General features: G+C 32.2%; 3 protein-coding genes across 17 annotated transcripts in view; 2 read left to right on the top strand and 1 right to left on the bottom strand.

Annotated features, from left to right (window-relative positions):
* Positions 1-11,830, bottom strand: part of LOC100742462 (origin recognition complex subunit 2) — a 114,796-nt gene extending 102,966 nt beyond the window's left edge. For 5 of the 7 annotated variants that reach the window (XR_004461173.1, XR_004461177.1, XR_004461175.1 and 2 more), the window contains exons 1-10: positions 11,571-11,830; positions 11,360-11,476; positions 11,075-11,284; positions 10,726-10,982; positions 10,425-10,639; positions 10,217-10,346; positions 9,901-10,141; positions 9,594-9,827; positions 9,264-9,495; positions 7,683-7,741 (exon numbers count right to left, since the gene is read on the bottom strand). Coding sequence is in view for 1 of the 7 variants with exons in the window: in XM_033319407.1 (XP_033175298.1) it covers positions 9,296-9,495; positions 9,594-9,827; positions 9,901-10,141; positions 10,217-10,346; positions 10,425-10,639; positions 10,726-10,982; positions 11,075-11,284; positions 11,360-11,476; positions 11,571-11,610 (1,644 nt within the window). In the remaining 6 variants the exon portion in view is untranslated. Of the gene's footprint in view, positions 1-7,682; positions 7,742-8,308; positions 8,506-9,263; positions 9,496-9,593; positions 9,828-9,900; positions 10,142-10,216; positions 10,347-10,424; positions 10,640-10,725; positions 10,983-11,074; positions 11,285-11,359; positions 11,477-11,570 lie in introns of those variants that run through there. The other 2 variants (XM_033319407.1, XR_004461178.1) reach the window with 2 other exon arrangements.
* Positions 11,831-12,100: 270 nt separating this feature from the next.
* LOC100747999 lies at positions 12,101-14,002 on the top strand. 2 transcript variants are annotated; one of them, XM_024365744.2, is made up of 4 exons: positions 12,101-12,980; positions 13,056-13,169; positions 13,235-13,364; positions 13,465-14,002. In XM_024365744.2, the coding sequence occupies exons 1-4, from the start codon at positions 12,666-12,668 to the stop codon at positions 13,629-13,631; spliced, it is 726 nt and encodes a 241-aa protein (XP_024221512.1). In that variant the 5' UTR covers positions 12,101-12,665; the 3' UTR covers positions 13,632-14,002. The 2 variants fall into 2 exon arrangements, with proteins under 2 accessions (XP_024221512.1, XP_003487383.1); XM_003487335.4 differs by having other exon boundaries at positions 12,146-12,980; positions 13,235-13,391.
* Positions 14,003-14,331: 329 nt separating this feature from the next.
* On the top strand, positions 14,332-21,902 carry LOC100742336 (alpha-protein kinase 1). Of its 8 annotated transcripts, none has more exons than XM_024365741.1 (16): positions 14,332-14,438; positions 15,804-15,883; positions 16,092-16,386; positions 16,465-16,606; positions 16,682-16,801; positions 16,895-17,169; positions 17,253-17,362; positions 17,450-18,145; positions 19,241-19,429; positions 19,630-19,967; positions 20,069-20,368; positions 20,503-20,686; positions 21,063-21,125; positions 21,213-21,472; positions 21,592-21,742; positions 21,822-21,902. In XM_024365741.1, the coding sequence occupies exons 3-16, from the start codon at positions 16,157-16,159 to the stop codon at positions 21,827-21,829; spliced, it is 3,066 nt and encodes a 1,021-aa protein (XP_024221509.1). In that variant the 5' UTR covers positions 14,332-14,438; positions 15,804-15,883; positions 16,092-16,156; the 3' UTR covers positions 21,830-21,902. The 8 variants fall into 8 exon arrangements, with proteins under 8 accessions (XP_024221509.1, XP_012237804.1, XP_012237798.1 ...); XM_012382381.1 differs by having other exon boundaries at positions 20,503-20,770; positions 21,601-21,742; XM_012382375.1 differs by having other exon boundaries at positions 20,503-20,770.
* Positions 21,903-22,893: the final 991 nt, after the last annotated feature.

Here is a 22,893-nt window from a genome sequence, read left to right as displayed (position 1 = left end):
GTAAATTAACGAGTTACGAATTACAGATTACAGACTTTCTTTTTATAATCTCACAATTTTACTTCAAATAAAAGAATCAGTTAACTTGTAATTTTCAAAATTATTTATAACACTTTATCCATTATATCCATTTGTGTATAAGACCTGCAGCTGTTGATTAGTGCTGCTAACTCGTAACTCGGAATTTGTGTATCAGAGTTATAGCTGTTGATTAGTGTTCGTAACTCGTGACTCATAAAACTAATAATATTGATTCCATCGTAAAAGAAGGATTTGACCAATTTAATGCAATCCATGACACAACTCGGTATCGTTTCGCTATCCCCACAAAATAGCAAAACCAATCAATTTAAACCTCGACAGATAAATCACGTCTAGACAATTATCAACCTCGTTAACCCTCGACCGATCGCAAACGTTCGAAACGGAGTCAGAGTGCGACAAAACCTGATGGACGTTCCTTGGATATCACGATATGAACGACAGCTGAATCGACCAGGGAGGAGCGTGGTTGCACGCGTGCCACAAATGGGAAAGTCTTGTACGATCGTGACACATTTTTATCGCGCTACGTACACGCAGTGTCGGCGCGTTCACAAGAAAGTCGTAACATTTTGCAGAGCTACGATATGAAGATACGATAGTGGTGGAAATAAAGTAGCACTCGTGGTGCGTGCAAATGCGTACACACGCCACCAACAACCCTGACACCAGAGGCAAGCACCAGATAATTATCTTACATTATTGCTTATAAGCATCTGTAGTTCGTTCTATTTCGTAATGATATATGAACGTTGTTAAATACCGGTTATGGTATTCGAAGATAATCTTTGAATATAAATTCAAATTGTTCATCTAATTCTTTTCAATCCGAATCTCGATATTACGTTTCTTCAAAATGAAAAATATATTTCTTTTTGCATATAATTAGCCACTAGATCTTAGAAAAATATTTTTATATTATTGACACAAAATTATCTCAAGGCAAGGAACCAAGGAGATGATACTTTTAAGAACTTCTTCGATATTTGTCTGTCAGAAACTATTACAGCGAAGCTAGGAGAATAGCGATAACGAAGTTCTATCAGATCTTCTGTCGTACATGCTACCCGTACTGAACTTCAATTCGCAATCGCTACGGATTAAATAAAAATCAATCTATGCCAAGTACCCTGAGGAGTCACGTGAAGATGTAGATATTCAGTTATCAATGTTGAGACGTCAACAGCGATTTACGTTATATGCCGATAGTAGGACAATGAAATATGAGATATGCAGACATTTTACGTAGAAGAAACATCGCAAAACAATCCTAACATATTTTCTTTGTCAGTGGTATACTGGAAAGACTACTCGATACAAAATGTACGAAACTCCATTACCTTCGTATCGTGTAATCCACTGCTAACAATAAAACTAGATTCAAGGATCACAGCGGTGTTCTTCATTCATAAAGGATTATTCTATCGATGGTATGTCAATATTTCATAATTTCAGTCCGCCTTTGTGTCTCTCATTTTTCTCCTTTCATTTTTTCTTTTGACAATCTCGTTTCATCGTCCACGTTCTCGTCTCGACGAACGTCCGGTGAAACTGTTTGACGATCAAACATCCTCTCCTCCTTTCAGGGCCTCTTCGTCGCTTGCCCATTGCTTTGGCGACGTTGTCGGATTATGAAACGTCCTGTACACGCCACTTTCACTATCGCGGCCAAGTTTCATAACTGTTATTATCGAGGTCATACGTAGGTTGGAGAGAAGTCGACAGACAGGCAGAGAAAAGGGTCTCTGCCGTTGATTATCGTCATTGAATCTCTATAGACGCCGATTTCCTCCAGCCAGTCGATCGATTTTCTCTAGGAAACCAGCTAGCAGATCCAGCTTACTGGTTGCTGGACGTTTCTCCATCGTCACGCTGCTAGAATGCTCTTATATATCTTGTCTCTTTGACCATTGTAAGCTCGGTACTGTGTAAGAAGTATCGTATTCTGTGCTTTGTATTTGTCAATACATTTTCCTACGACGTATTCGCGTTAATTACCGGCGTTTTGTTAATATGATTCGTAAGTGTTAACGATAGATTTGTAAAGAGAATAGAAAGTTTCCTTCATACGCAATACGAGATGGCTTAAACAGACTTTTTCTAGGGCCGAACTAGAGTTTAGTTCAGATAGGAGAGATATCTATCGCGTTGACGATGGATTACGTTGTCCTAACCCGAAATCGAAAGAATTCTTCTCGATGTCTAGAGCAACAGAAGAGTTAGGTTTGATTTGGCTCTTAAATTAGAACTCAGATTACTTTAGAATGAAAAATATTCCGCCGCATGAATAAAGGACCGTTTCGTTGGAATTCGAAATCGAACAAATTTCTGTCGGTTATCGAAGGAAGAAAAACATTAAGTTTAGAACATGTTAAATTCTTAAATCAAAGTCTGTTAGATAGAGAAGATTCCTCTATCTAGAGCAGTTCTGACATAAATATCCTCGCGAAATACCTGGTCGCGTGGATAAAGGGTTATTTCATTCCAATAAAAATACGAGGAATTCTTTTTCGATTTTTGGAACAGCAAAAGGGCTACCGAGTTTCGTTATCGCAGTGACGGATCTCCAGGGAAAGTTAATCGCATGGATGCCATTTAATTTGGTGGCTACGCTGAAAAGTACCGTCGTCGAGTTCCTGTCCGTCGAAACAATATTCTCGTTGACTCGTTTCAAGCCAAGAGAAAAGCCTGTACTATTCCCCTTGCGACCCTGCAGAGAAACGCGGCCCGTTTCGAATTAACGTTCCTCACCCGCGGAAGAGAAGTCGTTCTTGTTTCACGAAACGCAAACTGAACGCAAAACGGAAAGGAACGGAAAGGCGAGAGGCAATGTGTGCGCCACGCACAAAACGACAATTTCGTGGAACGATGAAAGAGAACGGGTTGTACAAAGAGGAGGACACACGGAGAGGACGGGCCAACGGAAAGTGCACGAACAGGAGAGCACGCGCAACAGAGGAAGAGGGGATCGGGGTGAAAACAGAACCACCGAATACGAGTACGCACGCTTTTTCGAGGGTGGCTCCCTGAAAGCTGGCTATATACTCGGTGTCTCGTTACTTTCTCCACAAATTCGTCTCCATGGAAATGTACGTTATGAGAAAGGAAGAAAGCGAAACAGAAGTTTGGAGCGGAACTCGCGGTCTGTCTTGATATATATGTTTTATTACGAACGATAAATTTTATTTTCCCGCGCTAGATTTTGAATATCTTTATCATATTTCCTGATCGTAGAAGGCGATATTAATATTTGGACAATAGCGTATGGATAAAAATAATCCTGAAATAATTGGAATCATTAAGAATTGTCCTAATATGGATCCAAAGTTTCATATATAATCAATATCGATATTAATCGATGTCTAAAAATACAAACTTTATGTCTAGAAAGCTTGCCAAATCTAACTTAACGCCTTAGTCTCTCCAATTGAAACTTTAGCTAAAACTCTAATCCAACGCCAACTTAAATCTTAATAATAGAATAACGAAACGATACTAACATATATCTTCTCATCTCGAAAAAGAATTGGAATTTTTAAAGTTACTCTGTGTACCAAAGAAAAGTTGTTTGGATCTATTTCTCTTTATAATGAGTTCTCTGCGGCCACCTCATGAAACCTGATGCATCCCCTCTACTAATATATACAATAATATTTGTATCAGAGCCTTGTGTCTCGTTACATACGACGAATAACTGCATGGGAACATTCTAATGGGACACCCTGTATGATACGTGAGCGTGTGCATGTATGCAAAACGTGCACAGAGGGAGAAATCCGCAGGAATCGCTGGGTAAAGACGACGGGTCTGGCAAAGTTGCGCGTTCACCCTCGAGCACCCAGTCATCTCCCGTCTCGGGGATATTTAATATGCCGTGGCGGGGTTACAGTTTCCATCGAACAACCGGGAACCGGATAAATGCGCGAAGCCAACGCCGGCAAACTTTTCTGCAGACCGAAACGTCGCTCTATCGATTCAACCGGTTTTATCAGCAACCTGAATACAAGATCGACCGACCGCCTGCTTGATTACCGGAAGAGGTACGAGCAACGTGGACGTGGCAGCTTGTTTTTTGTCAAACGTTCCGTTGTATAACGATATTCCACAATCGTGGAAGAATTTGCCAAATGGGACGACCATTGGTTGAAAGAGCCTAGTTTGGGATTCTACGAGAATCGAACGGATTGGAGAAGACTAATTTGAAGAAGATGGAACATAGAAAAGCTAAGCGAAGGTTTGAGGTGGTCGTAATTTGGGGAAACGTATTTGGGGATTTCGCCCGCTTCTTTTGGATTATTAGTTTAGGAGCGGACAGTTTAAGGGTGGACAGCTTGAAGGGTTCATTTCTTGTTGGATCAATACCGAAGAATTACATTTGAAGTTGCTTGATTTATTTGTGGAAAATTTTACTCACTCTTTTTGAATTTGCTCGTCTGATCGACTACATTATATTAGAATACTTGTTTTTTTTTAATATAATCAAATAACGACAAAATCAGAAAATCAACAGAAATGAAATAATAATGTTCAATTACTAATTCTATGATACACGTGAAATTGGAATTACGCACTCTGTGAAAGTATGAAAATTAAATATAAACCGCACGATTGAATGGAACGTACCAAGAGACTAGCAGGAAACTTTTATTTTCCTGTCTTTTTATTTCATTTTACCCATTTTGCTTCTGACCACCGTTTTTATTATTACGTTGTATTTGTTTTGCGATTTCATTTACAACTGCGCCGCATTATCCACCGCACAAGATCTTTTAACTCGTTACACAAGTAACTAAACAAAACGGGAAGGCAAGCAACTTTTATAGAAATAAAAAAAGGCAAGTTTTCGCGGTTGTTTCCTATCTCGTTAAATGCTGCTTTTACATGGAAAACGCTCGAGCTTTTAGCAAACGTCGGGAACGGTTTTTAACGCTGTACATTATGCAGGATAATTCATCAAAAGTAGAACACTTAATCATTATTTTTAGCCATTATGAAATAATATTATACTTGAACCAGAAACTAAAGAATTTCATAATTCTGACAATTTTAACTAGATTTACTGGATTATAAAATAATTAAATAATGAAAATTTTCACGACAAAAGCTAAAGTTTAACGCTATATATCCTCTATCATACTTATTAGATTACCAAATAAAGTTCATTTCTGCCGTTTATCTATTCTGTCTTTCTCTAATTATATCTATAAAAATTGTATACGCCTTTCATCATATGAAAACTAAATTGAAAATTGTGAAGACGTGCTAGGTCTGGTCAAACGAGAAAAGAGGTGATATTACAACAATGGAACATTATTAAACGTAGTCATGTGCTCGCGAGCACGCATAATGACGAGGACGCATGTGGAAGGAATCATATGTAGTCGAGATAAAAGAGTTCCATGAGTCATACACGTAGAATCTTGACTTGATGATCGTAAGTGATCCTTGACGCTTAACGGCTCCACGACCTCGATTTTGGTTAAAACAAGCGGAAATTGGTTAAGCGTCCGCGCGCACCGCTTTTGTGCCATTGTGTGCGTCAGCGAATCATCGACAATAGTGTTCGCAATTCGAAATTACCATATTGCCAATGCACTCTCTCGGGTTAATTCGCGTTCACGTGAAATCTCGTTTGATAACGTCATGAAAAAATTGGTAACTGTTTTATCGACTGGACTGAAAACACTCATTGAAAACGAAGATTTTGAATCTCGTGGAAGAATTGTAAATTACGGACGAATAAAGTTGAAATGAAAAACGTGAGAAATAAACGTTGAAGCGTTTACGGCTTTAAATACGTCGTGTTTATACACTGTGTTTATACGTTGTGTCATTCACCGTGACAAATGTCGTTTAACGTTCATCGTACGCGAAATAAGTTAGTACGAAAGTAAAAGTTAATGGCCGTCGAAGAAATGGACAGACCACTCGGAGAAATTGGTTTGTCTTGAGAAAAGTGAAATTCACATGAGCGTCGCTACGTGATATTAGTAACGAAAAACGAATAAAGTCCAGGAGAAACTTAAAATACGTGATATTAGGTATTAGATTTCTCATTCTAAATTTAATTCTGATACCACATTTAATGTAACGCAATTGTGGTGAATGATTAAATTAAATACTGGATAATTGCAGTTGTATTGAGTCACGCAGTGATAATCTATGACAGTCGTTTGAATTTACAATTTTCGAAAATAACATAAGTTATAATTGCTCGATAAACAATGTGAGAATACAATAATATTTCCTAAAAACGTTATTGGACATTCAAAAAACATTACATCATTTCAATAATTGGAATCCCACCATTATTTGACAATGATGGATAGTCCTTACTCTCTGTTAACCTCACAATATTTTAGATGGTATTTTAATTTGATTTCGATAATATATTAGAGAAAATAAAAGCATATGATTTTCATTTGCAGTTAAATATTATGCAACAGATTTTTTATTTTGTTTCAAATTCATAAATAATTTTTTAAGCGTCATTTTGTACTTACGTTATAACATTTTGATATCTCTGAAAATCTTAAACAATAAAATTTTCTCTTTTCTATGCCTCTGCTTCAAGTGTAAGATTTCACGAAATACTAACAACACTTTTACTCACTGAACAAATAAATTAATTTAAAATAATTCTAAAAACGATACTAAACACAGCTATAAAAAATCGTTTGAAATGACAGGAAACTACAAACGATCCCTAGTGCTAGAAATCATAAAATTTAAAGCATCATCAAAGACCAACCCGTCGATAAAGATGGTTGCTGTACTTCATTCATCACATTAAAATAAGATAATTTTATTATGTCTTTTTAGTTTCAAAAAGGTAATTTAAAGAAAGTAATTATTTTGTACTGAAAAAGTAAAATGATAAACTAGAAATATTTTTAAAAAATACATTTTAAACAGTATTTTTCTATTAAAATACTATTTAAATGAAAACTAAAGCATAATACATACATTATTAAATGTATATGTATATATTAATGATGCACATATGAAATGTAAATATATGTACATTAATGAAAAATTACTCAAAAATTTGTTTAAGAACACGACCATATTTTAGTCTTTCGTGTTCTCTCTTCATATAACATACAATTCATAATACATTATATAATAAATTAATCAGTTGTCTTTTTGATTTAATAATCTGTATTTTGTATGACATTGATAACCATACATATTATTTAAAACAACATTTTTTTAAATTTTGATGTATTTAAATTTGAACGAAAATTTAAATATATTGAATAAAACTATAAATCATTTTTATCACTTTTTCTTTCAATGCTTTTGTAGTTTATACATTATGCTATAACATACATTTGGCTGTTAAATAATAATTATGTTGTTTTGTAATTAATTATATTATTTATTTATAATCCATTCTGCATCTAAATAATTTAACAACCACATTATTCCTTAATATTATTTCTAATTATTGCAATTAATTAGTGTGATTAGTATGCAATTAAAACTTATGTTGACAATTTGCAAACTCAAATGCCAACATTTTAGTTGAATAAAATCAATATGTACTAGAGAAAATACACAGTATAATATCATATGTTATATCAATGTCAATCTTAAGATAAATTGTCATAAAATTAAACTCATATTAAATAACTCACCGAAGCTCTTGTACCAATGTAATTACTTCAGTGCCACAGCAAATGTGTTTATAGGTTACCTACAACAATGAAAAATACCTATATAAGAATTAAAAGATTACAATTTTTACTATATGCATTTTATTTGGAATGCATATTCTTGTATCATTAATCGAATAAGAAGGTAGTAAACACATTCAAATATAAATAAAAGAGAAAGAAAGAAAAATCAAATATTGTTTTAATTTATTTTTAACGTTATTCGTTTATTTCTTGTTTTAATTTTTTAATTTTAAAATTCAAAGCAAGCAAGACTAATAATATACATCATAAATAAAAATACAAATATGTGAAGCAATATAAACATTGTTTCCTTTTGTAATATGGATATAACTAGGGACGTGTTATAAAATATTTGACATGCGTTCAATAGGGTGATAATAAAAAAAAAAGACAAGAATTTGTTACACCTTTATGACAGAAAAGATCAAACATTTTTTGCAGTTGCTCCTTGCTAAGAATAAAAGGTTGTATTATGCAAAAGGTTGATTGACAATATGAAATTTCATCAATTAAATTATCAAAACTATACGTAGAAAGTTTGATTCTAGTCGATAAGAGTGACTACTCGGTCATTGTATACTTGCCAAAGTCAAGGTCGTCCAACTTGCCATTGTAAGGTCAAGTCGTCATGTTTACAATGTCAAATCGAAACTGTAATTCACGCAACGTTGCACACACGCACATGCCCACACACTAACATTTTCAGCGAAATTATGACATTGTTTGTAGCTAAAAAAAGGTAAAGCATCCCAGCAGGATTGAATAACCTTGTTTAAAAGTTCTACGGCAAAAAGTTAGGTTAGATCAAAACCGAGCAATAACAAGCCGGTAACCGTATACTGCATTATATGATTATTGTACTTTCTATAGTGTTGTATTATTTTACATGATATTAACGATTTTTTTCAAATTTTATTCGTCACTAAATCACCAGAAATAACAGTTGCTAACAATGTAATTACCTATCAAATTGTGGACCACATACATGCGTTAATAACCCATTTAACCTTTTGCTAGCGCGTAATTCCGCCTACTATCTAACCTAACGTATTTGACATCTTATAGCTGTTAGCTGTTACTGTATTTTACACACTACCCGGCTTATCGTGTCATAATCATACGTAAAAAATAATACACGAATTGCACGATACTACTACCACTGGCGCTTCGCGTCATTGAATAGTACCAACGTGGTACCACACCGAATGCTACCAACATGATATTGCAAATATATCTTAACCCTTAACTATGTTTTAATTTGTATAAACCTATACGTATACATATCCTAATTAATTACTTAGAACCTAATAATTATATGACCTATAGAAATGTATATATATTAATATATTACACATTAAATATAACAATTAGATTTAGATATCTGTAAAACTTTTGTAAAGGACATGACATAACAATTATGTGGTCCATTATATTTTTTATAGAGTTTTATTGTTTTTTCTTTTTTCTTAGAAAAATATAAATTTTTTAATAAATTTGGTATATAAAAAATATCAAAAAGTATAAATACTTATACTTTACCATATTTTATATGCTACAGGTAGTAAAAAATATCATGTATCGTGTTCTTCTAGAAACTGCTTTAGAAGTCCAGAACTTAATGGAATGATAAGATGTTCAATACTATCAATATTGCGCTTTATTTTAACTAACTTGTGATCTATAAACTCAGTTAATTGTGCTCTTAATGCTAAATCTGAGCTTACAAGAAATCCTTCACGAGCAGCTCGATAAAGATCTTTAAATGCCATTCCTATTAATAGAAATTTGTAAATAAATTATTATGTTTGAAATTATATATGTAATGTATTAATTCTATATGTAATACTTTTCTTATAAATTTGAAATTACCAGTAAAATTAACATTATTACTGTTGCTTAGCTGATTTTTTACAAGCAATAAATAGATTGACTTAGCATTTGAAGTTAGAGAAAGGAAAACATTATGAAGAGATGATAAAGCAAGAGCACCACTTTGCTTAACCAAGAGCGAACTTTCATAAGATGTTTCTTCTTGATAAGATAGAAATGTTGTTGTGTCCCACCAAAAAAACTTGAATTTGGAGTGTTTTGTATGGTCCCATACTATAAATATACAATCATATAAGAATTACTAAAAATGTAATGAATTAAAAATATAATACGAAATTGATCATACATAGCGGGGCATTAATGTGATCAACTGATGCTAAAACACAAATATTTGGTATATTTGCAAGACAAGATAGTAAATCTTGAGCTTTATTTGAACGTAGCATCATACCATCTATATTATGTATTAACAAATACAATCTGTCTTTTGGATTTTTCCTTAAGGTTTTTTCAATAAGATCAATACATTCAGTTGTATTGCTAGGACAATTTAACTCCAATAAATCAATAATTATACCATCAAGTATCTAAAAAATATTGCACTATTTTTAATCATCATATTACTTAAATATTTATATCTCAACTCTATTTATATGACTTACATCTTTCATAGTTAAACTAGGAAAGAATCCATTAACTACTAGTGATGGATGATAAGATATACTTTTATAAAAATCATTGATTAAACATCTTTTTGAACCTAAGCCATAAAGCAATACAGTATAGCCTTGCCTAAAATACAATAAAGTAATACGTATTACTAAATTTTTTTAAAAGCTTATAGGTTTCAATATTTTGTTCTTAACTTACTCCATAATAAAATACCACATAGGGAACAGCGTAGAGTAGTTATTAGTTATTGAATAAATTTTCTTTTTATGTTGTAAAGACACATGACTTTGATTTGTTAACAATTTTTCCAATTTTTCTTTTGTTAAACGAGAATTACGTAAATGTTCTAATGTCCGATCGGATGTAACTACCTTTTCTGATTGTGTTGCAAAGTATTCATCAGTTTGCATATGCTTTAAAAATATGAGATATAACAGTAATAATGTACTGTATAATTCATATATCCATATTTTAATGAAATTTATCATATTCTACTTACAAAATCTTTATGAATAATTGAAGGTTTATTTTTTCTAGTTACTCTTTTTGGTGTATTCAATAAATGTGACTGTGATATAAATTTTTGCTTTTGGTTCCTTATTTTCATCTGATCTTTTTCGTCATTGCTAGATACTACATCCTCACTATCGGTTGTTTCTTCAGTATCTTCAATTGGATGGTAATCACTAGATTCAGATATACTCTCATTTTCACTTGATGTTAATCCAAATTCATATTTTCTTTGAATAACAGGAACTGAATATTTAAAAATAGAAATTAGTAGTCTTATATTATTGCTAAAAAATGTATAATAAATGAAGAATGTTATATTATTTTAGAAGCTATACTTTTTGAAATTTTCTGGTCTTTCTTTGATGTTTTTGGTTGTTCTTTATTATAAACATTTATCTTTTCAAGAACAACTTTAGCTATGGGTAATAAAACATCATTAATAGGTGTACGACATAAATGTGCCTTCTTTGTCATAGCATCTTTTCTACTAGGTGTTTGGAATTTATATAATGCCTGTCCACTTACATCATCGCTTGAAAATAATTCTAAATAAATAATACATTTTTTTAATTTTGGAAAAAACGGAAAAATTAATACTAAATTTGTCATTGAAAATTTACCAACTGGCTTTTGTACATTCTCCTCTACATCTCTAAGTTCATCTTCTACTGCATTTACTGGATTATCATCCAAATTTTCATCTGAATTGGATGACATATACCTTTTAGGTTTTCTTACTAGAATAAAAATAAGTTATTTAATAATAGATTGTAAATAAACATATCTACAAAAATTAAAATTACAGTGTATCGTCAGCAATCTATATACTACCTTTTAGTCGTGAAGATCGTCGTAAATTTTCGGTAGACATTTCGTATGTGATGTAATTATTTTAAGACTAAATGTACCACAAAACTAACAACACTTGAAAAATACTGCAACCGACGTCCGATTTCTAAAAAATAGGCGCTTTGAATCAAAATTAATCAGTGATATTAAAAAACCTAGAGTAACCACGTTTTTGTTTATCTCAAAATATCGTCTATTACGCTACCGTACGGCAAATACTTTAATTAAATAGACAATATTTTAATAGTAATACAATTCAGTTATTATTATTTATTTATTTATATATTGAAATATTCATTATATAATTTATTGTAGATATTACATATTGTTTAAAAGGAAAGATTTTCTTTTCTTCTCTAAAAAAAAAAATATAACAAACAGATAATTTCTCTTTTTGAGCCAACTAAATTTAATTGTTGCGCGATTTTGTTATTCTCATAATTGTTTATCTCGGATAGAAAAGTATGAACTTTTCCATAGAACCGTACAATGAAAAATAGACTCTTGTAGCGCGATACCGCAACAAACACACCTCGTTTGTGATGAAACTAAATAGGTTCTTGTATACGCTAGCGTGGAACCAAAGAGGGCAGATCCCTAACATTATAGGTTCTTGTATATGTTAATGTGGAACACCTTCAACACCTGACCGCATGGTGCAGCATCTGTACTGTGGAACAACTAGAAAAATCATCATGATATAAGTATAAAGATCTAATAGTAGATTCCAATTCCAACCTATGAATTAGTCGGTTTTGTTTTCAAATTTATTGTGATGTTACTATTGTATATAAAACCTAGTATTGGAAGACGTATATACCAATAAAACGTGTACATTTGATTATTTTGAACATTATATATATTTATCTGACAATTTAATGTTTCATCTCATTTATATAGTGTATTAAACTACACCATACTATTACAATAGACTTTTTAAATATAGCGAAGTATGTAAAAATTGTGCAAATTGTATTTTGTACATAAATGTTAATAACTTGATAAATTTCGTTTGAAAAATTTGGAAACTATAAGAATTTTATAAATCTAAGCTATAATTTTATAGTTTTATCGAATATGACTGATTTAGATGTAGATGATTCTTTAACTAAGTTAAATACTCAATTAAATAAAAGCATGGTCCTAATGGATACCACAGAAACTGAAACACCTCAGTCAAAGAGTAATAAATCTATAACGATCAATCCAAACATTCAACCTGCCAGTCCGCATGTTAATTCACCTATAGTTAAGAAAAGTATTTTGAAAAAAGCTGAGAAAAAAAATGTGATAGAAGTGGAGCAACATGTAGAAAATAACAAAGAAATAAGAAGTGAAATAACTGACAACAGTGCATCAATGAATGTAACATCTATTACAAGACCACGTACTGTAAATGAAATTTAATTCATATATATTCTGTACCAGAAATCTTTGCATAAAATTATTTTATCAATTTTATTTTAGATCAGTGATTTAGTACAACAAGAAGACTTAATTATGGAAACTACAGATACTACATTGAGTTTAGACGATCTGTCTGATAGTGAAGACATATGGATCATGGATATTCCTGGAACAGTAAGTTAAATATATTTAAATAAAAAAATAATATATTGATATTATAAATATCATGCAACTTATAGATAGATCCAAACGAACTTAAAGGTCAAATATTAATATTTGGAGAGAAATCTAAATTTAAAATTAAAGAGGAAAAATACTGTGCAGTGCATCATGAAGTTAAATGTAATGTTACATGTGTACTTCATACTGGTAAAGTAAAACCACGATATAAAACTGGTAATATATTTTTTTATCTATTTCAAGATGTGATCAGTGGCTTCTTCTAACATTTCGTATTTTTTTCATGTAGTCAATATAAAGCCAGCAGGTGCAATTACTATCAGACGAAAACTTTCAAGTATTTCAAAAACTAAACCAATGCAAATAGAAAACTGCAGTGTACCATTCCCAAAAAATTTGAGAACTCGGCATCCATTATTTGGTGTCAATTACAAAGGTAATGTTGAAAAAGTGTAATAAAGTAATTGGTCTAAAGGCAAAGGATGATAATAGGAGAAAACAATATTATATATAATACATTGCTTTAAGATTGTATATCGTTAGGAAATTGTGTACTACATTAACTATAAAAATTTATTTGCACCCTCATTTGTTTATGAGAAATTAAATCAACAGATGAAAATACATAGAGATAATTTTAACTGAACAATACAAACTGTAAAGTTAGTTGCTTTATAATAAAACGCAACATTTAATTTTAGATTATTATGGAAAATTGACAAAATGTTATTGTATCCCATATCAACGACAAATGTAATATGAATGAATGAGTTTTACATTTAATTAATTGAAATTACTTTGAAAGAATAGAATTCGTTCGATGAGAATGTACCTTATTTTATCCAATACTAGGAACATTTGTCTTCATACGTTGGTGTCATTGTCATGTCAGTCACTGATCATTTCCGAGTGCGCGGTAAATATAAAATAGAAGAAACTATGAGCATCAAAATTTCCAATAGAACTTGAAACACTATAAAAAACATTCGTTAAGTGCCCATTTTATATCACGCGTAAATAATAAACCTATCTAACTGAATAAAAAAAGAATGGGAAGCAAAGATTTGTACGGTCATAATAACATAATCGAAGTTTTAGTTTGACATGCGCTTTCAGGATCCTTTACCTATGCGCCTTTCTTTAAATACCAGTATATGTAATGTCCGCTTCTGCGCAGTCGCGGTGCGCATGCGACCAGATCTAGAAGACTGTACAAAAATTTCCCAGTACAGAAAAGAGATTTGTTAGTGGAAAAGTTATAACGTAAGTAAACAAGAGTCAAGAAATTTGGACGGACGAATGCGTGAACATAACTCTAGAATCAACGAAAACGGTGGCACGCGGTTTATCTATTACCGAGGACTGTCGAAAAGTTTCTCTATTGTAACGAAGTTAAGGTTAAACGAACCAGGTATACCCTGTAACCAGTCCAGGGTATTTAGCAACCCCTCTGACGACAAATCATTCAATCCTTTGTGACGTTCGCCGCGAGCCATACTATGTTAATCGCGCTGTACTACAGTTTTTTTTTTTTTTCATAAACTGAAATATTTGAGTTGAGGCCATTACTTGTTTGCATTTGAACTGGGATCACGGGTTTCTTTTAAAAAAGTAGGTACAACAGATATGAGAAATCGGTGAGAGTCTTTTTCTTTCACGCGCAAGATCAAGACAACGACCATTGGCTAAAAAGGGACAAAACGAATGATGGCATCGTTATTCTATCTATCTTCCTTTTTGTATGTTGTTTCTTTCTCTCTCGTTTTGTCTCTACTCTTCTCTCTGTTGCTCCTTCTACTCTCTCTTCTCTTCCCCTCCCCTCTCTTTTCCTCCGCCACTCCTTTTCGTTACTTCCATTCCTCATTCTCTCGCTCGCCTTTTCCCCCCTTCAAAATCGTAACGCGAAACATCGAGCCATCGTCCTTGCGTATGTGAATAGTTGTATTTGAATCTTCGGGGAATTTACGTGTCATGTCCCACCACGCCGACTTTTCCACGGATTTTCACGTACGTTCCTGCTATAGCGTAGTACCTCTCACTCGCTCTCTGACGTTTCTTCGCTTCTCTCGACGCCACCAACAGCTGTTTCATCCGATCGTCGCCCTCTCGTATAGTTCGTGTCTCACCGTAAGAGCGAGGGAGAAAGAGAGAGAGAGAAAGTGAGTGGGAGAATACAGACGGTGGGCCCTACCGCAAGTTTTTCGTCGTCGTTCTCAACCTCACGTACAAACTTGTCATTTCTACGTCCACCATAGGGCATACGCGATTAACCTAATTCTCTGAAATCTAAGGCGTTATTTGTTCGTTTAACGTTCGTCTGACAGCTCCTGTCAAACGGACCCTTCCTTTCCAACTGTTCGTCAAATCTGTCAGCTAAACAGTCACCGTCTTCTATTATATTTTCTGCGAGAAAATATTCTGTTTTAATTCCTTCTGGTATATGATTCATTTCAACGCTTCCACGGTGAAATATTTCCGAAAAAGAAATTCCGTTACGACGTACGTTGCAAAGGATTTTCTTGCGAATTGACGTGGAATTCCACAAAAACGGCTGCTAATACTCGATGACACGTCTGACTCATAACATTTTTATAGTACAATGTTTTAATGTCCCATTATTTGTTTCAGATTGTGCAAGGATATTAGTGTATAAGAAGTTGCAAGTACAGTCAATTACATAGTATCAAGGCATTGTGGAGACTTTGCACGTATGTGTATCAAATTTACATTGATAATGATGTTATTTTTCAATTAAAATGTATATTCCAAGCATTTTCAGTGTTACCATGTGTATTACATTGATAATATTATTACCATGATTAAAATACTTTGATAATTGATAATTACACATTTTTTATATATATGATCGAAAGAGTGTTAAATACCTTGTGTAAAATACTTTTTATTTGTGTGCAGGATTTATAACTAAAGAAAATCTTGGTAACTTACTATATTGTGTGATATAAAAACTAGAAACAAAAATGTCAGTATTGAATCAAAGTGGAGAAGATGCAGTGGAATGTCCTTTGTGTATGGAACCATTGGAAGTGGATGATTTGAATTTCTTTCCATGTACTTGTGGATATCAAATATGTAGATTTTGCTGGCATAGAATTCGTACAGATGAAAATGGTTTATGCCCTGCTTGTCGGAAGGCCTATTCTGAAAATCCTGCCGATTTTAAACCTCTCAGTATGGAAGAAATTGCAAGGTATGTAACAGCCATTTTATGATATCTATTGTGTTTATATGAATCATTGATATTTATTATATTCATTTTCCTTGTTAGATTAAAAGCAGAAAAGAGATTAAAAGATCAGCAACGTAAGCAGAGGGTTACAGAAAACCGTAAACATCTAGCAAATGTGAGAGTAGTACAAAAAAATCTAGTATTTGTAGTAGGATTACCATTGAGACTTGCGGATGCTGATGTAAGTAAGGTCACTAATAATTTAAATAAAATATTATTGTTGACATTTAGTATTTTTGTAATAATTAATTTTCAGATATTAAAGCGGCATGAATATTTTGGAAAATTTGGCAAAATTCACAAGGTAGTAATAAATCAAAGCACTTCCTATGCAGGGTCTCAAGGTCCTAGTGCTTCAGCTTACGTTACTTACCAGGTAAGTTCTGCATACTTTTACATTAGAAGCTATATTATTTTACTACTTTTAGGAGTTATATATATATATTTTTTTAAATTTCTTTATTATTAGCGTCAAGAAGATGCACTACGTGCTATAGAGGCTGTGAATAACGTTGTTATGGATGGACGGACAATTAAAACGTCACTAGGAACAACAAAGTATTGTTCACATTTTATGCGTAATCAGCCTTGTCCGAAACCAGATTGTATGTATTTACATGATCTTGGGGACCAGGAGGCATCATTTACAAAAGAAGAGATGCATCAGGGCAAACATCAAGAATATGAGCGTAAACTTGTGCAATCATTACATGCGTCACATGCGTCACATGCATCTGCACAACGGTAATTTATTTTACATTTGAAATTACTGAATTATAATTGAAAGAGAAGACAGCATAACTCAAATAATAACATTTTTATGCAAGGAAACCGACACCATCACCATCAGTGACAGGCAGTATTGTTAGAGAGAATGGAACTTCAAATTCTCAAGCCAAAGAAGCTTGGCCATCGTTACAAACTGGACAGACAAATAGTGGGTTTTCCTTTCACAAAGATAATTATATTTAAAAACAATATAATCATACGTAGTTTATTAATTATTCTAATCTTATATCTACAGGTTCACAAACAAATTGTAAAGAATTATCACCGCCATCACAAACAACATCGCAGCAAAACAACATGACAAACGGAAGTAGTACAACAAACCAGCAGAGTCATGTATCCTCTGGTAGTTCAACACAACAGAACAATAATAATAAAGGTGAAAATATGAATATACGGAGAGGAAAAAGTAATAGTGAAAGTAAAGCTCAAGCAGCACGGAATAAACATAAAAATTGTCAAAACAAAGAAAAACATAGTACACGGACAACTTCCCGATCAGAATCTAGCTCTATTGGTACACAAAATAATGTGCAATCACAAATTAATGGACAAAAGGATATTAGAAATTTTTCCTCCGAATCGAATAGTGATGTACTACAGAAATTGGGTAGTAAGTGTAAATCGGAACAACAATCACAACCGCAGCAGCCACCACCTCAACAACAATCACAACAACAAAGTAATAAAGGATCTAAATTAGTTCAGCATCAACAGCAACAACAACAGCAGCAGCAACAATCTCAAGAACTTAAAGTAAATGGAATAATGCAGAACGGAGAACGTCGGCATTCGGATAGTGAAACAGATCAACAACGTGAAGGTAGTACTCCGGCTAGTACAATTTCGAGTACGGAAGATCCGAATGTGAATCATCAAGTGGAACATTTAACAGAATCAAGTGAGGAGAACAGTGGTGCTGCTATATTGGGTGAGTTCCTTATATTCGTGATCATTTCTATATGTATTGATTTCTTGCTTCTAAAATAAATGTAGAAAACGACTAAATTCAATATATAACATTCGTTAGATAATATGTGAATAAGAGAAACAGAATGATCAAAATGTCTATTATAACTACTATTACTAAAAATGTATATTAGAGTTTAAAATGACGTTTATAAAATATTTATAGAATTATGTTTGGAAATCTTTTATTTTTTAGGTTCAAAAAGTTATAGGATAAAATTTAAACTTATTTGTTTTATGATAATTTTAAACAATGTTTATTGAAAAAATATTCTTTCTTTGTTACATTAAACTGTATTAATTTTTTTATATATTTGTTTTTTGTTAATATTTCTGTAATTTAATAAGTTTTATGAATATATATTTGCAAGAAAAGAAGTAGGAGAAAGTTTATTCTTTCGATTTATGAAGAGTCTGTGAGAGGCTATAGATAGGAGTTACAATGTCTAAATCATTTAAAATTAAAATATGTCATGCAAAGTATTTGTAATAAATGACAAATCATTCTAAATGTGTGCCTATCTCTTATAACACTGTATGTTGTACTTTAAACATAAAACAATAACTTTTGAGCAATGTATAGTATATTAATGACATGCACATCTTATGGCTGTCTCATAACTGTAGAATAAATTTTAAATAGTTATAGATATATGCCAAAATAAAGAGAATTCTTTGAAAAAAAATAGTAACTGTTTTTTGTGTTTTTGTACACACTTGACTTTATCCTTCTTGTAAGTTGCATCATTTGGGCAAACATATATATGAAAGTGTCTGGAAAATTGTTTATTGTTTTTGTTTCTATATGCAATGAATGTCTACATAATATATCTTATGTATGTATAGAATTGGCTTCTTTCCCTCTTTTTTTTTTTTGTAATTTCTCACTTTATATTCAAATATAATTTTCTGGACACATATTTTTACATTTTTGAGATTCATTAATGGTGGCAGAGAGGAATGGTATTGGAAGCTGTTTATTCTGGCATTTTACACTACCAAAATGATTTGATTGCATAGAGATTGTAGTGTAGAAATTTGTGCATATCATCTTTAGGTTCCTCTCCAGCTAGCACAAATTCATCACAAGGTGCCAATCAACAGCCACCACCAGGACTACATAATGGGTCTCAAATACAATTCAATCATCGATCGATCTTTCAGACGGACAATAATAGTTTCTTCAATTCAAACACTTTCCAGAAAATCTCTACCACCACCTCAGTGCCACCTACTTCTTTGACAGGCATGTACACATAATCTTTGTTTAGTGCTGTGGTTTCCACAAATTGATTTGTGGATTTATAATTACTTGTAGTAATGAATTCGAGTTATTATAAAAACTGATTAAGTTTTTATATTTGTCTGTTTTCCTTTTATATTCTTCTATAGTTTATATAAAATCAAATATAAAAAATGTTATAATTATTTTTTTTGGATATACAGCAAATCCAACCCTGAATTGGACAACCACAGGTTTAGCTTCTATTCCTGATTCTTTGCCAATTGTTCAATCCAGTGAAGATTGGCAAGCAGCTTTTGGTTTTCAACCTGAAACTTCACAAACAAATCATGTTGTACAAAAGTCCAGTCCTTCTAGTTCACCAGGAGTGAATTTCAATTCTGAAGGTTTTGTAGATGAAGAAGTTTACGCTAATCTACAGTATACTACTCTATCAGAACCTTCTGGTACTTTTACATCCAGCTTACTTGTTAATTCTCCTGCATCTAAATTCATGGCAGATTTTCAACAAAACTCATTGCAACAAAGGCTTGCTCTGCAGGTAAGCAGTTTATAAAATAATTAATCAAATATAAATATTATTTAAATTGCCTCTATACTACTAAATATAGATAATAAGAAGAATAACTATAATTTCTTAAGGCACAACAAAATCAAGAAAACTGTGAATATATAAAACAAAATGGTCATGCTACTATGGAGGAAGTTAGGAACCATAAAGAATCTGGTTCAGATATAAAGCCTGATGATGATCTGGGTTTTGATCCTTTCCATGAAACACAGAAAGCATTGGCTGAACTTATGGAAAATGAAATGCAAATTCAACAACAAAGGTTTCAGCAGCAACAACAACAGCAACAACAACAAAGAGAACGAGAAGAGCAAAATAGGGTACAACATCAACAAAATATTGCAAATCTTGGTCAACAACATTTTCCACAGGTAATTTCTATATCTTCCTTGGTAACTGTATGAAATTTAGTAATTTATTAATAGTAATTCTTGAAAACAAACAATAATAGTTTCATGATTATTTTTGTTTTCATATCATGATATTGTATATGGCTATTATTTAGGTCGCCCATATAGCACATTTGCAACAGCAGGCCCAACATCTGCAGAATCTACAAGTTATTCAACAGTCGCATTCCTTGCTATCTCGTCTTCCACAAAATTTGTTACAAAGTGGTACCCAAAGCCCTGCTCAGAGTACTGTGGCTGCTGCTAGTTTGGGACAACGTAGCCGCCTTCCACCACCAGGTTTCCCTGGTTCTACACCAAATCACATGAATTCTTTTGGTCTTGGTATACCGCGACCGGCTCCCACGAACAATGCTCTTTCGGGTTAGTATTTTTGTAATTTTGTCAATAATCTGTGATAATTGTAAACGTATATTATGTTTACGTTGTTCATCTGAGAAAAATATGCACAATAACAACAAACGTTTTGTAACTTTAGAAAGTAAAAGTGTATTCTTTGTTTGCTTATATAAATCGGAAATAGCAAGATAGTGTCAGTAAATATGTATTTGTGGCGAGCAATAGTGTTATCCAAGTATAAAAGTGAATTCTTGTGACTTTGCAAAAATCTATATAATATTATACATGAGTCATTCGTCTAGTGTGCTGTTTACAGGAGCACAACCACCACAACAAAATACCTATCTTCCAAATGGAAACCCTCTTCTGAATTCACAAGGTACATTGTAATAATAGTCACTATTACTTGAACATTTTATATTATTTTTATGACCAATATCTAAAATTTAATTAACGTGTAAAACAGGTATTAGTAAATGTGCTGGAGATGCAGTGTATACGCTTAAAGATTGGTGTGATATTAATAATCAACAACAGCAACAACAATTTCATCATCAAGCATTACATCAAAAAGGTGGATGGAACAATTTTGGACCTATTGCAGACTGGACTTCGATTGATCCAGCTATTGTTAGTTCTTCTAGGCCTCTTCCATTCCAAACTACTAGTACATGGCAATTTCCACATGTTCATCCTACACACACTGTATCACATAATGCGCAACAGGTATTAAACACTATTATGATATTTCATTTTCATTATTATATTTTATATTTTCAGAAATTTACAAAAATTTAAAAGTACATATTGCATAGTAAATCTTTATAATAAATTTTGTTCATAAGGAACAACAGAATGCACCAACTCAACATTGGGCAATGCAACCACCTCCAGGTTTTGCTGCACCAGTGACTACGGGACAACTAAGTAATCAACAACCAAGCACAACTGCACAGCCGCACACTAAACTTATCTCAACAGGATCAGAAATTGAAAGTAAGTCTCTTCCTGTGATATTTCAATTTCTGCTTTTATTAAATACAATAATAAAACACATTAAATATCTATATTACAGATCTATAAATAATTATGCATACACGAAGTGTACAAGTGACGTAATAAAACATCCATGTGGGACAAGATATTAGCAATGATACAAAAACCCGACAGTCTGTTACGTACGTTTTCCTGACCCGTATCTATATCTTTGAATTAATTTTATTCCGATACTTTATTCTCATTGAATGAGTATTCTCAGCTAAAAGCAAGTATTGAAAGATATTGGAATATAATTTAATGAACACTTCCGAATATATGCGACGAATATACTCCTATATACGTTCTCGATAATATTCTCATATTTAACCTATAGTAAATTCGAACTATTTACAAGTCTGGCAGTTTTACTATGATTAAGTTTATCTAGATCGAGATGATACAGGTATCAAAGGCAATGATCATGATTTAATAATTAACACATTAAATAATACTTACTAAAATAATTATACTAAACTAAAATTTTTGTGTATATATTACTCGGATTCAAGTAAACAATATTCAAGCGAACATAAGAAATGCTTTTTTGTGTAAATAACTTTTTCTGAAGGATATATATCAAGAACAAAAATTTCATACGACGGAAATTCGTAAACCTTTACTTTTTTTTGTATTAATATAATTTTTGTTTAAATCTAAGATACGGAATTATGTTATAGCAAAAAAAATAATTGACACTTAACACGTCCTTTTATTTAAAATATAGCGATGTATTACATTTATATTATAAAGTGCTTATATATGCTGGCAACATTAGAACAAATTTTTTAACAGAATATCTATCTGTTTATCTCTTAGACAAAAGATTTCTGTTATATATGTATTATAAATATGTATTATTATTGTGAAAATGCGCAGATAGATACATGCTAATAAAAAAATTGAAATGTAAAAACTCATAAGGAAATCAATTGTTATTGTTGTTTTTTTCTCTTTTTTTTTTGTCGAAAATAATTTTAAATCTGAAAGCGTAATTGAAAATCGCTAGTTCCTGCAACTTGAGTCATGGTTATCATCTTGAAATTCATATTCAATATGCATTTTTTTATCTTTCTGTTTTAATCGAACTGATATTGCAATTATATTATTGC

This window comes from Bombus impatiens, unplaced genomic scaffold, assembly GCF_000188095.3.
Source record: "Bombus impatiens unplaced genomic scaffold, BIMP_2.2 scf_0151, whole genome shotgun sequence".
Taxonomy (NCBI): domain Eukaryota; kingdom Metazoa; phylum Arthropoda; class Insecta; order Hymenoptera; family Apidae; genus Bombus; species Bombus impatiens.
This window is presented reverse-complemented; position numbering and strand designations above follow the sequence as displayed.